General features: G+C 35.6%; 1 protein-coding gene across 1 annotated transcript; it reads right to left on the bottom strand.

Annotated features, from left to right (window-relative positions):
* Positions 1 to 1,083: 1,083 nt before the first annotated feature.
* Positions 1,084 to 13,658, bottom strand: LOC104118513 (probable LRR receptor-like serine/threonine-protein kinase At1g06840). Its single transcript, XM_009629769.4, has 21 exons — positions 13,408 to 13,658; positions 13,143 to 13,331; positions 12,332 to 12,482; positions 10,722 to 10,793; positions 10,504 to 10,575; positions 9,841 to 9,984; positions 9,611 to 9,682; positions 8,865 to 8,936; positions 7,889 to 7,963; positions 6,877 to 6,945; positions 6,289 to 6,357; positions 6,081 to 6,152; positions 5,840 to 5,926; positions 5,580 to 5,648; positions 4,984 to 5,483; positions 4,332 to 4,493; positions 3,164 to 3,447; positions 2,764 to 2,815; positions 2,217 to 2,467; positions 1,871 to 2,005; positions 1,084 to 1,573 (listed from the first exon to the last, which is right to left on the bottom strand). Exons 2-21 carry the CDS (start codon positions 13,246 to 13,248, stop codon positions 1,229 to 1,231), a joined length of 2,859 nt encoding a protein of 952 aa, XP_009628064.1. The 5' UTR covers positions 13,249 to 13,331; positions 13,408 to 13,658; the 3' UTR covers positions 1,084 to 1,228.
* Positions 13,659 to 14,708: the final 1,050 nt, after the last annotated feature.

The following is a 14,708-nucleotide window of genomic DNA, read 5'->3' as shown; positions in this document are numbered from 1 at the left end:
AAAGCTTTACATTTCAAAACTTTAGAGGAGGAGGAAAGAAAAAATAAAAAACGAAGATTTTGAAGGAAAAATCTGCACAATGCTCTGCGGCAAGGAAGGATTCGCATAAAAAATTGAACTACGTTTGCGAGAAACTGCAAACCCACGTTACGTGAGAAAGGGGGAGAAGGCACAAGCATCGCGTGGGAAAGGTGGGGCACGCGAGTAATAAATGTTAAATTGGGTCAAATTGGGTCATTTTCAAAAAGGAGCATTTTTGCCTTTAAATATTCAAATGGGGCTCTAAGTGTCCTTTTTGCTAAAGTAATTACAGCACTTACTGCCTTATTGTCAAAAGGTGAATGCTCAGCTTCAATAAGAACTTTACCCTCCTAGATGATGTATTCGTTTTTATTTTTCATGTTCGAATAGTGCCTTGAAAATAGATAGTCAATTTTCGGATTGATAATTGAACAATAGTCAGCATTTGCAAAGTCATTGGAAAATAGCCACTATTTTATGCGGAACTAAAATCAGGACAAAAATACCCTAGCTAAAATACGAAAAACTTCAGCATAATATGATGGGCTATGAAGCTCCTGCGTATAAACTTCTAGTATATTATGTTGAACTCCAGCACATTATGAAATTCTAACGCATTATGCTGGAATCTCATAAGTAAAAAATTTGAACTCCAAAATATTATACTGGAATTTTTCCAGATTTTTAAGGGTGTTTTTGTACAAATATTGTTTTTACAAGAAAAAGTGATTAAATTTCGATTACTTTTGAAATTGTGGCTAGTTATCAATTAGTAGTTGTAAATCAGGCCATTTCTATCTTTTTCCAATAGTTCACCTCTTATTATTTGAACATCCCTTACTCAAGACTATTCACCCCTTTAACAATATAGCACAAGTAATTAGAAAGAATATTCACATTTTTCAAATTTGGAAATAAGAACAACTACTATTACTCCCAGAAAATGGGGTAAATAACATGTAGCTCAGTCACTTGTACAAGGTCAAATCTTGTGTCTGACTGAGTACAGAAAAAAAAAAAAAGTAAGCAGACATCGATTTGACTTAACAAGTTCAAACAAGATACTCAAGAAAAAATCCTGCACATTAACTATGTTGGATGCTATATATAATGTTACAAGCATTGGCTAAGGGTTAGAAAAATACTACCATATGGTATGTAATATTTATAATGGACTGTACATAGGAGCAAGAGGCTGAAATATCTATCACCTAGGATGAATGGAAGGAACAACACCACTGACAAGGTCACTACCGGACACATCAGCTGAAACATAAGGATACTTCATAGCTGAGGTTGAGGATGGAGTGCTGCTATCCTTTTCACTATCAGTGACCAGGGAATCTCTAATTATAGAGTCGGATTCGGGCATCATAAGCCGTATGTTTTCCAGTTCTCGAACCACTTCTGCCATTGATGGCCGAGCTTCTGTCTCTTCTTGGCAGCATTTGAGAGCCAGATTAATGAACTTTTCCACACATTCCGAAGGATAAGATCCCATCCGATCATCAAAAACATTGAATATCATACCAGAACGGTATGCAAGGTTGACCTGTAGATATCCAGTACAATATATCCATGAGATCATACAACAGGAACTAAATTATGTGAAATGTAGTATGTTTTTTTGAATTAGTTATTTTCAGGAAGAGGCAAGCATAGCCCGTGTGAAGGTGGAATCTGCACGAATAACCTTGAGCTTATTCCTCAAATCCCCTATGTTTTAACACTTCCAAGACAATGTCTCCTGGCTTACTCTGGAGAATATGGAAATGTCTAGATGACAAACGAATTTAGACAGAATATATATGTTAGCCTAATTGTGGACAGGCAAGCAGTAAGACAGTACCTCCCGAACAATGTTCTTGCCATGTGAAATTGGCTGCATTCCAGTGAGCAGCTCAAGGAATACAACACCAAGGCTGTAAACGTCACTCTTGTCTGTCAACTTATGAGTTAGGAAATACTCTGGGTCAAGGTATCCCTGCAGAGAACAGGTCTTAGAGTTACAAATTTGTCAGTTGGAGGAACTTTGTTTGAGTTAATTTTGTGCATACGGTAATTGGACAACCATCTGCTTACTTTCCTCTTACAGAATTCTTAAGTATATCGGAAGGTAGGATGACAAAAATAAACATCATATTAGGGGATGATTTTGCTTAAAGTATCTACTTTCTTGAACAATCAAAGCTCACCGGAGTGCCCTTAACAACTGTTGATACATGAGCAGGCAGAGTCCCTTCAAGATCTGGGACTGGAGCGAGCCGTGAAAGTCCAAAGTCAGCCACCTTGGCAATAAATTTAGAGTCTAGCAATATATTGCTTGCCTTGATATCTCGATGGAATATGGGAGGATCAGCCTCTGTGTGCAAGTAGAGTATGCCCTTAGCTGAACCCAGGGCGACTCTCAATCGCATAGCGAAACTTAGAGGTTCTTTACATTTACCTGTCACATCACAAGTTAACCCATTAAATCCAAGTTGATATGGTGAAAGACTTGATTTCTGCTAGTGCTTCCCCTCAAAGCAATCACCTAAGACTAAACAGTAGTAAGTTTGATTTACTACTATCTTCATTGGAAGGGATTTTGGTGGGGTTGTTGGGGGCAAGGCCAGCAGTTGTCAATCAGTTTATCATTTGCATACTTACATGTTTCTTTGCTTATCAAAATGAAGTGCTAAAAGGAAAAGATTTGCACAAATAAATGGAGGCAATAACAATGTGAATTATATAGTTATTTACCAGATATGTGATCTCTCAGAGTACCATTAGGCATAAATTCGTATACCAGCATCTGCAGGTAAAGCACATCATTGCCAAAAGGTTACAGACAAGTATATATAAAGAAGAAGAAAAAGAAAAGACCTATAATCAGCCAGAGGCAAAATAGTATTAGCCATCAGAACATTAAAATAGTCCAACAATTATTTGCTAGCTCAAAATCATCTCTTAAATCTGTATCCGTTTGTAAATGTGCATGTGCATGTGCATGTGCTTGTAGGAGTCATCTATTGCCTTTTCCCTTCCGGTGTAAAAACGAATTTTTTGGTTTTAATAAATTCAGCATACTGCTCCATTTGATATTTGTTCATGATGGTAAGATATGTTAAACTTTGGATCAACGATTGAAGTAATAAAGTACCTGTTCACCTTCTTCACCACAGTATCCAAGTAAAGAGACAAGGTTTCTGTGATGTAGCCTAGATAGTAGTTCAATTTCTGTAAGAAACTCCTTTTGGCCCTGTAACGATCCCTCTAGAGCTCGTTTAATGGCTACAACTGTCCCATCAGTTAAAGTACCTTTATAAACTTTTCCATACCCTCCTTGTCCAACAAGGCTGGAGTTGTTAAAATTTTTGGTCGCCAGTGTCAATTCATCAAAATTGAACTCCTTAACACCATCAATTTTGACAGAGATTTTTGACACTGCAAAACAAAAACGTGGGCTTATAACTTTAAGACGTTTGAGACAGTATAGCATAATCTCCACCTTCATGGAATCAGAGTTGAGATTGGGATTTACATAATTTGCAGGCCTAAAAGCAATGTGTACTTTTCAACTGTGTACTAATGATATGCAAGATAAGATACACTAACAAGAGTTGATTATGCTGTCAATCGGTAAGCTCATGAACTAGGCTAACTTTCTAGATGAAAGAGAAGATCTTAGAGCCCCTTTGGATGGGCTTATTTTAAGTGCTTTTAAGCCATTTTGTAGTGTTTGGATAAAGTAAAAAAGTGTTTTTAAGCACTTCTTTTTAAGCTAATATGACAAAAACAAGCCAAAATCTAGAATTCCTAACTTATGGCTTAAAAGCTATTTTGGCTAAAAAGTCGCTTGAAATAAGCCCATCCAAACGGGCTCTTAGTCTTCAAGGATATTTACAAATGAAAACCATAGCTGGATCTAACATCTCTTATTTCTTTGCAGAGATGACATGCTCATTATAATACTTTTTGAAATTTCAGTATATTTTCAACTGGAGACTGTATCTTCATCGTTCTATATAAACAAATCTAATTTAACATCACTGTATCTTCATCATTCTATATAGCATCTATAATTCAATGTCTCTTTCAGTTTCATGATTAGCTATCTTGGTAAAAAAATGTAATCCAAGTGGTAAAGACGTATGAGAATGTATTGTCTTCAATAACTTAAAATGCTAGTCACTGAAAGCACCACAACATAAAAGGTCCTAGATTAAAATGAAAAGAGAGAGGATACATAAAAGGTCCTAAATTAAAATGAAAAGAGAAAGGATGACTTAGAATACCAACTTCAAGATCAGTAACTGTAGTATACTCACATAGGTTCCGTTTTGAACCGGCATGGTGGTGCTTCTTCATATGCAATCTCAATATGACGAGTGATACGAATGCCGATATTGTGACTGCACCAGCAATTACCCCTAGTATGATTCCTGCAAGAGCTCCCTTGCTAATACTAGATGATGAAGGAGGGGGGATGACTGCAAAAAAACAGTAAAAGGTACATATCACAAGGACACAAATAGCTATACTTTGCCATTAAATGCTTCGATAAATATGATATCATGTCTATTGTTCCCTTCCATAATTGCATTAAGGATTGGTAAGCCACCCAAAGTATGGCCCAACAATTAAGTCATCAACAAAGGAATATCATGCACAAGCAAAGGAGAAGTACAAGAAGAAGCAAGAGATAGACCGAAATATTCACTCATCAAAATAAGTTAATCACATTGACAAGTTATATATATCACGATCTTTTACTTACAAAGGCAAGAGAACAGATTCAGTCATGCTAAAGATTTCTTAAAAGTTCACAAGTGAACGTCAGTTAAGAGTAAATCATAAAGAACAGAAATAAGAGACATATATAGAAAAAGTTAAGCAATCAAGATGTGGAGGGTTTAATTTTCCTCTCCATTGACTACTCCTTGGACAACTATGATTTATTAAGGAAGGAGGCATACATACATTCTCTATAATCTGCAAGTAGGGTGAAATTGAGAAGTTCATAAGGTCCAAAAAAATCATTATCAGGAATCAGCCACCCAGTGAACATGCTCCGGAGTCTTAGGACCTCACTTTTATTGAACAAATGAGAGCTGCTGTTATCAACAAAGATGGGGAAAATCCTCAAGTACATCCTCACACGGGGACCAGCTTCCAGTGCAAATGTATTAAGGCGTAATTGAGATTGATTCAGCTTAAGACCAGACGTGATATACCACTCAAACCTATGCACGTATGGTCGAAAATCATGAAACCCAGGACTTTTTAGCCTGTATCCTACAAGCAGAGGTAGAGCACAAAAGCAAGTAGGAAATGGCAGGGCATATTCATAGGGAGGAGGACATGCCAAAAGAGGACAATCAGTGTTGTTTGCCAATTGCAAGGTGCCATCGGCATCCCCATTGTAAGGTTCGCAAAACTTGAATAGGACAGAATTTGAACACAACGGATTTCCTTGAAGACTAGAAGAACAATAAGATGAGAAGGTAAGATGTTGCATTTGTATCTTTAAACGAAGAGGAATTACTGAAGATGAAGATTATATGCCAAAAACAAACCTAACAGTGACATTTTGTGGGACAACCAAAGTTCCTGAGATATTCAAAAGCTTATTGCTCCGCAAATCCCTGCAGTATGCAGCAGATACATTTTAACTAGACTCGTACTGATCACAAACTATGGAGTTATTAAAGACTAGACATATAGGAAAAATTAAGAATTAGGATAGCAAAAAGGAACATGCTGTTATAGGAACAAATCTTTGGTTTCATGATAAATTTAGAAGCAAATGTGGATCTCTCCAAATCTCAATTCTTACAAGATAAGTGTCTCTGTTGCGTTGAATGTCCTATTTTGCCAAATTATTGATGGAACAGAACCGCTTAATGAATTGTTTGCTAGTGACCTGACAACAGAATAAAATAATAAAGTAATTATATTGGATGGATATTTGTAGTGAGCTATTTACCCTGAATGGTAATGAAATAACGAAATAATTTAATAAAAAGCCTGCTTCTAGAGCAACAAAAATGATAAAAAGCAGAGGAAATAATGCTCACACTTTCTGCAAATGGGGAAGGCCTGAAAAGTTTGAAGGAATAGTTCCGTTGAGGTTGTTGTATGACAGATCACTGCCACAATCAGAAGAAATTGCTTCAGAAAATGAGAGATCAACAGTATCATGGACCCGACAATATCATTTAAGGAAGCAGTTGCTAGATAATAACTCATGATAAAGCTTACAGCAAAAATGAATCAAGCTCTTACATTGTTGTAATATTGTCACTAAGCTTTTCTGATGGAATGGGTCCACTTAGCTGGTTAAAGCTGAGATCTCTGAAATGCGAAATTAATTAATTAGAATATGCATGGTTGCAAATGCAAGTAATAACCAAAAAGGGTATTTACATTGGATATTGGTCTTAAGTGATGCCTCTCTTAGCCTAAAGCAAATGATCTGTGTTCCCTCAAGTGAATCCTGATTATTAACATTTGATTTCTCCATTAAAAATGCATTGCAATGTAAAAGAGTGTACGAATGCCCTTATAGTTTGCACTAGGGGTGGGAAACGGCCATATTTTCCATGGCTTCTTGAATATAATCACTATTGGGAAAATTTAGTCTCCTAAGCTTGAGGAACCCCCAATTTGAGGCTTTACAAATGTAAAAGTTAAACCCATTAGTTATCCATTTTCTAAGTGGATAATATGGTTCTTATCCATGATTGACCCGTTTTTAAAAAGTTCATTATCCAACCCATTTTTTAATGGATAATATGGGTGGATAACTTTTTTCTTTTCACCATTTTGCCACCACTAGTTTGCACAGACGTAGAACTTGGAATATATTCTTACATGTAAGTAAGGTTCGGTATGTTGCCCAGATTTGGAAGTTGTCCCTGTAAGCTACAGTTCCTTAGACTCCTGGAAGAATGAAAAAGCGGAATCACTTCAAGTTAATATAAGATCTCACGAAATAGTACTAATATCCATGCAATGTTTTTGCTACTTTCTTGAAACAAATGAGGTTTTCACTACTTTGAGAAAAATGAAGCATGAAAGAGTAAAATACTTGCTTAAAATCAGAAAGATGCAAAAATATAAGCTACTGAAACTGTCAACACATTCAGTGGTTCGAGAATATCTAACTTAAAAAGTTCTTACCTTGATATATTTAAGCTTTACAGAAAACAGGTGAATAAATTATATCTTATAGTATTTGTTTCCTGTTACTTGTTACTAGTATTTGAGGTTAGGATGAACTAATCTTTTCTTCCACCTCTTTCATAATTTTTTCATCCTGTTTCTTCAGCCATTTTCTTTTTTCTTTTGATTGGTAACTTCAACGTTATTCCACTGGCTGCTTCAGATACTGGCTAGCTATTACTTTGCTGCCGAATAGTAACAAGGTGAACCACCATTGGTGCAAACATCATCAGGAAATCCTAATCAACTTTGAACCATTGTTCTAATGACACAATTAACTAGAAATTACAGGCTATATACTGCAATACTTCTATATTTTAAGATAATGTGCTTTATCATTCACTTTTGCTAGCAATTCTATAATACGTTAAATAAGAGGTTTTACCACCAAAGAACTATTCTACAATCTACAAGCATATACCTGGATGCACCCAATGCAGTCTCAAAACCCATAGTAGATAAAAAAAACTATGAAAATAGATGTTGATTGGAAATAGTTTAAATATTCTTTCTTATTCGCAGGAAGATTATAAAAGAGCTGGTGACACAAAACCTTTTGAAGTTATGGTTTATGCACCCACTGGACATAAATAATCAGTTCTATCATCATGCCATACTTAAAATCATATTCAGCACAAAGAGGAGCTTTAAATGGACTTACAGTTTCAACAAACGTGACATATTCCCATATGACTCAGGTATCTGACTTCCTTCAAAGTTGTTATTATCAAGCTGACTGCATTATAAGAGTAAAATTAAATATAAGTACGTTCATGCTTGCAGAATAAAAGGAAGTTAGAGCCGAAAGAATAAAATTTGAGACAGTAAAATAGACGAGAACAGATATGTACATAGACATCTCCTACAAAAGATTAGTCCCATTTTATAAGCTGGATCCTTTTCAAGTCAAATCTCCATTAGAAAAATATGGTCCCTGTTTATATCTATGTCAGAATTAACATGCATATGTAACATGACATTTCATATCATATATTGATCTTATAGGTGATAACTATGCCCAGAAATTGATTCAACATCATACTCTTTCATTCATTATGCGCTCTAGTCTTTTATACCCGAAAGAAACAATTCTCAACTGTTTCCTTGATAAATAACAAGAACTTTTTCATCTTTTGCAAGTACCATAAAGTATTTTGATAGGCTGAAGGGATACTCTTCACAGCAATGATAGGTCGTGATAGTGGCAACTCTCATGATTATTATTTCTATCGATTTTACCAAGTATTGCTTTACCAAAGGTCGAAAAGATACATCTAAGATATCCTGTATTTATACTTCGAACATGCTTTAGATTAATATTTCAATCTCTGTGTCAAGACTAGTCTTATGTGATGAGCGTGACACCTCTTAATCAATAGCTACTTCAACAAACAGAGCCTGAAATAAGGATCTCTAGGTGTTTGAAAATTTCTAATTGTTGCAACTGCCTTCTCCCCTTTCTATATCTGCAACGGAATTTCAATTTACATCACCTTTCCACAATCTCATGTAAGGAAAACCTCTTCCAAAATCAAGAGAAAAGTACCGCCGCACTAAAGTTATATCACCAATGAAAAGGCGTCCTGATATCAGTAATCCAAATAGCACTATATACATAGCAAAGAAAGATAGCATACAGTATGTGCAAATTTGGAATTTGAGCAAGCTCTGGCGGAAGGTAACCCGATAAGTTGTTATTATCAAGCAGCCTGGAAAATGAAGCAAAAAGGCAATAAGTCCTTTATAATACAAAACACACTTCTAAATAATATTCATCAAATTGAAAAGATAAAAAACACGAGAGAATTGCAAGGTAAGGTTGCGTAGAATAGACCCAATGTGGTCAGGCCCTTCTCGGAACCCCGCGCATAGGATGTGCTTACTGCACCGGGCTACCATTTTATTAAATAGATCAAAACTACATACACTCTAACAAGTCATCTTTATCTATCTATAAAAAAAGTCACTTTTACATACAATGTTACAGTGCAATAATTGATATTAATGAGGCCTTTGTATCATGATAATCAAGGTATTTTCAAATGAACATTTTCTGGCTTATCTTTTTGGTCTCAATCTCATGTAGTATTTATCAAATGAATTTTGATTCAGTAAGAGTGGACGGGAGTTTTTTAATTCCTCAAATTGAAAGAGAGGGCGAGTTGCTTGCAAATAGTAAGAAGAGACAGATATAATCATCATTTAGTCCCCTCCTTTTCCTTGAACCAAACAAAGAGTGAGCCATGAGAGAGAAAGGAATCCTATCAAAGAGTATCATTTATAAAAGCAACATTTCTAGTTAAGCCCCGAGAGACATCTTAATTTAAACCACTTGAAGGACTTTTCAGGCATTAAAAACGTTAAAGAATCATATGTCACTTACAAGTGAAGTAGCTTTGGAAGTTTAGATAGCTCAGGTGGAATTTGTCCACTTATCGAATTGTTATTCATGTGGCTGGACAGGAAAACAAAATCAGATTATGGAAAGATATAAATCAGTAAATAAGAAAACGGCAAATCTGATGACAGCGATGCAAGTGGCATCAAGCGACCGAAAAGGTGGTGTGGGGCTATAAGGAAGTTAGTAATCATTCATCTCGAGAAAACTCTTACAAATGTTCTGTTTTCTTCAAATTTGCAAATGATACAGGTAAGGGCCCTGATATATGATTTTGATCAATTTGTATCCTGTTCAAGTTGGGAAGATAACCAAGCTCTTCAGGCAAAGAACCTGTCAATTGATTTCCATTGAGAAGCCTGAAACCGTAAAAAGAAAAACGAACGAATAAATAAATAAATAAATAAGAACCAGAGAAAATTATTAGGTAGCAACATGTAATATTATTCTGAATCAATATACGTGGGAATTGTCCCAATATCCATAGAAATTTGCTCATTCCTGTTGAAGACATAATTAAGTATACAGAATTATGCTCTCTCTAACAGCTTAAGCTTTTAGATGATATGGTCACACACTTCAACATGGTATAGAGCAAGCAGAGGTCCTGGGTTTGACTCTCACCGCCACCCAATATCAAAAACAATTCCACCGCTTGGCTCATCAAAAAAAAAAAAAAGCCCGCACGTGAAGGGGCGTGTTGAAGACATAATTAAGTAAATAGAAGTGTGCTCTCTCTAACCGCTAAGCTTTTAGATGAGATGGTCACACACTTCAACTATTCCCTCATGTAGAACTTCTAGGAAAGAGTCAACTATATAAAGGAAGTCATAATTTCAGGAAAAAGCAGGGAATAGTAAGAAAGAACTTTAACTTACAATAATTCAAGTGTTTTGATATTTCCTATCTCCTTTGGGATTGTCCCAGTAATTGCATTCCACATTACATCCCTTTTAGGACAAATGGAAACAAAAAGTTAGCAGATAAATAAAGGACAGAAAGATAAACTACAATGTAAAGAACCTATTACTGAAAACATTTTGCAAAGCAGAAACCTTCCAAAAGAGAAACGCATTTGTTAAATATCCAAACTTACAATATTTTCATGTAAGATAAGCGGCCAAGCTCCGATGACAATTTTCCTGACAGATTCATATCCAGTAATTGCCTGTTAAGAGGAGAAATTCAAGAACTTATGACATTGCATATTATTGAAACAGAGTCTACTGAGATGTCATCAATCTCGAGAATGATCGCCCATCCCTTGTTTCAAGCAATATTAAAATGTTTACAAACATCATGACAACCAATGCATTTAAGGTAAAGAATTCAAACTTAAGACACTAAAATTTATGTGAGACAATCATCTTTCTATGCAGAAAAGGTTTGTAAAATCACAAAGTATTCAAAGTCTCTGCTCCTTATAGACAACTAGGATCCTGTAAGGCAAGAGGGCTTCTCAATTTTAATCTTACCACTTCAGAACTTCCTTGTCCAACTATTGAAAATTAGCTAGTACACACATCGTCATTTGTCATTTTTATTAATTCATTTAGGATTGTAGAACTAGAAGGTGAATATTTGTGTGAGCGCGAAACCAGCTGCATGTCAGACGGTCTCTCTGTTGACAATAATACAACAACAACAACGGTCTCTCTGTTGACAATAATCTATTTGTTATATTACCCCTCAGCAGAACATTGATGTAATGATCTATTAATGCAATTATGCAAACCCCAGTGACCTTGTTGATGCGAATTATGAATGCTAGACAATAGGTGCTTGATGACTTTGGACGTCCATGGTACACCAAGTAGATAACAAAGACAATTGGGAGGATATGCAGGCTCTCAGGTTTAGATCCTTGAAATATGAGATAGTGGGATGCTCAATAGGTTTTCAATAGCAATAATTTAAACTTTCAGCTGTGTGAATAAGAGTCTAAAGCAATTTCCAAAGTCTCTTCTTGGGACCCAAGCGTGAATTTGAGACATTACATGATGGCTTCGCTTTCTTTCAATCATTACTTTCATTTTGCTGAAACAATTTCAAATCTCCAGTTCAGTTCAGAACTTCAGATGCTTTGTCTCTACTTATATTTGTAGAATCCATAATAGAACTAAAAAAGTATGCCGCCTATTTGTTGAGACAAACTGGAATAGACTTATTACGCAAGATTTACAGTGACGATATTGATCCAATAGGTCATGACTATTTGGATTAAGTCCAGTGACAATTCTCCACTCATATCCTCCAGAACGAGGTGTCGCTTTCTAACTCTCTATGAGAAGCTCCACACCTGCTTTAATTAAAGCTCGCCCCTCCTTTCTCTAATTCGCCTCCTTTGCATTGTTCTAATTGAGTCTATGGCAAAGTGGTTTATATGCGTACTTCGCCTACTTTACCAAAGGGAGTGAACTTCTTTCACTGTGAGCTAGCAACTAGCTACCAGAGAAACAGAGAGATTCAACTAACATCCCCCAATTCAATAACAGATTTGGAAGCAAGTAATAAAGGCAAAACGGCATAAATTCAGAAGAATAAACAACGTGATATACATATTGAGAACCAACTCAGGGAAACCATAATTATTCTGCAGCAATCCATATATTAAGTACAGTGTTGGAAAAGTTAAGCACGTTGACAACATCCATACTCCTGATGCAGTAGCAAGAGGTAGTCTCAAGTATGATAGGAAGGTCTTACAGTTCTCGAACATGAAGGTAACCGTCATTGTTTGTTTCTTTGTAGCACAAAATTCCAGTCCAATTTGACCTACATGGATCTCCTATCCTCCAGTTACTGAGATTCCCATTTGGATCAACCAAACTTTTCTTGATGGCACGTAATGCTTTTACTGCACACATAAATTCAAGAGTTACCACACTTCTCATGTCAAAAGTAAGAAGAACTGCAGCATTATAGAAACACCTGCACTTGGACATCTCAGCACTTCCCAGTTGCTTGGGGTAACAGGCATGCAGGGGTGCAAATACTGACAGCCGTTTTATAGTTCAGTTATATTCCTCTTTACACCATTGAAGCTGTTCAGAACCCCCGTGCCCTCACCCCACCATCAAATATATAACAGAAAGACAAAAGAAAGATTCCTCCACAAGAAAATCTTGAAAACAAATAAATTCAGTACATCAACAATTTCTTCCTTATAGCTGCTCTAACAAGTTGCTAGACCTTGGACAATCTATACAACAACAACAACAACTACGCCTCGATCCTAAACAAGTTAGGGTCGGCTTATATGAATCCTCACCGGCCGTGTTACTTCATTTAAATCATCTCATGCAAATATAAATAAAAAGTCCACTACAGTTAGTTTTGCACAACAGCCAGAGATGTTAATTAGCCTCTTACGGCATCAAATAATGTTAATCATACTATTAATAAATCTCAGAGTTTACAATTAATGTAACATATGAAAGAGAGAGAACCTTAAATGGGCACTCAAATAAGGATGTAGAAATAAAGATGATCAAAAAGGAAAAGATTAAAAAGTTACCTTCATCTGGATGAGTAACTTGGCTATCTGCCCCTGTAAACAGCAAAGACCAGCAAACCCATAGAATCAAACTGATCCCAATAAGGGAAACTTTAGAACCAGACATCCCAAAAATAGCTAATTTCCCAAGATTGTCAAACAGCTCTCACATCCAGAAATTAAAAGGCTATAATTTCAGCCCCTTTTCCCCTGATATGGTCAAAAAAGCAAAAAGTAAGCCAAAATAAAAAAAGAGACAAAACCTTTGAATTGCATTAATACTTACAGCGGTTTTGTTGTAAGTAGAGAAATAACGAGGAAAACGGGAGTGGTTCTTTGTTGGTATAGACAAGGAACCGAAAAAGAAAGACATTGGCAAAATGCTGACTTGGTCGCCAATGGAGGTGATGTAGCTGGTAGATAAAAGAAGCATGATGGAATGGCTGATGAGAGCAGCAGCCAACTCCCATTAATCAATACTATTAATTTCTTTACTGATGTTTTTAAAATATTGAAAGCCTCCTTTTGCTTCAACTAATTCAGTGTTCAGCTGGTATGTTGACTTTTGAAGGGGGTGAGGTTGAGGGGTAGGTGTTGTGCAGCAATCATATAATGACAACAAAACAAGAGAGAGATTGGCTAGAAATTCTATGTAAAGAAAAGAACTTATGCTACTGACCGTGCTAATAATATTTATAAAATTATTTTATTTGTAAAATAAGTATAGATAAATTTTTATGATAATTTGATAAAAATAATAACTTCAACATGCTATCGTATTTTATAATTCACGATAATATAAAATATACTATGAACTAATACATCAGTTGAGTCAAAAGGGTATCTTGGATACCTAGGCAGTTCACACTAGGAACTCTGCAGCAGCATAATTGAACATATTTAGGAAAACCAAAATTGCATTTGGTGTTAACTTTAGTACTCCTCTTTTGACAAGTTCAAATTACTTACAAATTTGTTTGTGTGGAAAAGATGTAAGCGTTTGTTTTTTTTTTTTTCTTTTTCTAGTCTTTCAAAAAAGTTGGCATATAAGCGTTGTGGACTTTCTTTAAAAGCTTTTGGGAACATATTAAGCAAAACCATTCAAAGACAACAGCTATCTAAACACATTTTTATTTTTCAGTCACTTTCTTTAGAAACTTCTCCACAAAATATTTCAAAGTCGTCCAAACGCCAGACATGTGTAATTCGCCTTAAGGATGTTTATGTGTAAGGAAAAATAATCTTAACATAGTTAATCCAACGTTTGGGTTCAAACATAAAATGTTGCATTGCTAGGGCAAACACAGCAGACTAAACAATGAATAGTTTCCTGTACAAACATATGCATAATAATTCAAGGGCCGTTTGGTACGCAGACTAAATTATCCCGGATTATAATCTTAGAATTATAATCCCAGGACTAATTTATACCACAAGAAAGATGGATAAAATAATCTCACATTTGATAAGATAAGGTGGATAAGATGGGATATCCTGGATTAAGTCTAGGATTAAATTTATACTTTGTTTGGTTGGAGTAGGATAAATTTATACCTCTGTTGCGACCAAACACACTCACGCAAGTAT

This window comes from Nicotiana tomentosiformis, chromosome 7, assembly GCF_000390325.3.
Source record: "Nicotiana tomentosiformis chromosome 7, ASM39032v3, whole genome shotgun sequence".
NCBI classification, from domain to species: Eukaryota; Viridiplantae; Streptophyta; class Magnoliopsida; order Solanales; family Solanaceae; genus Nicotiana; species Nicotiana tomentosiformis.
The sequence above is the reverse complement of the archived record's forward strand: the minus strand, read 5'-3'. Positions and strand labels throughout refer to the sequence as shown.

Bases quoted from the DNA above. Each gene is read 5' to 3' on its own strand.
- LOC104118513 (XM_009629769.4), bottom strand. From the start codon at position 13,248: ATGTCTGGTTCTAAAGTTTCCCTTATTGGGATCAGTTTGATTCTATGG. The intron at 10,794-12,331 runs GTAAGACCTTCC...TCCTCTTAACAG, and splicing joins TACCTTCATGTTCGAGAACT to GCAATTACTGGATATGAATC. The intron at 7,964-8,864 runs GTATGCTATCTT...CTTATAATGCAG, and splicing joins ATTCCAAATTTGCACATACT to TCAGCTTGATAATAACAACT.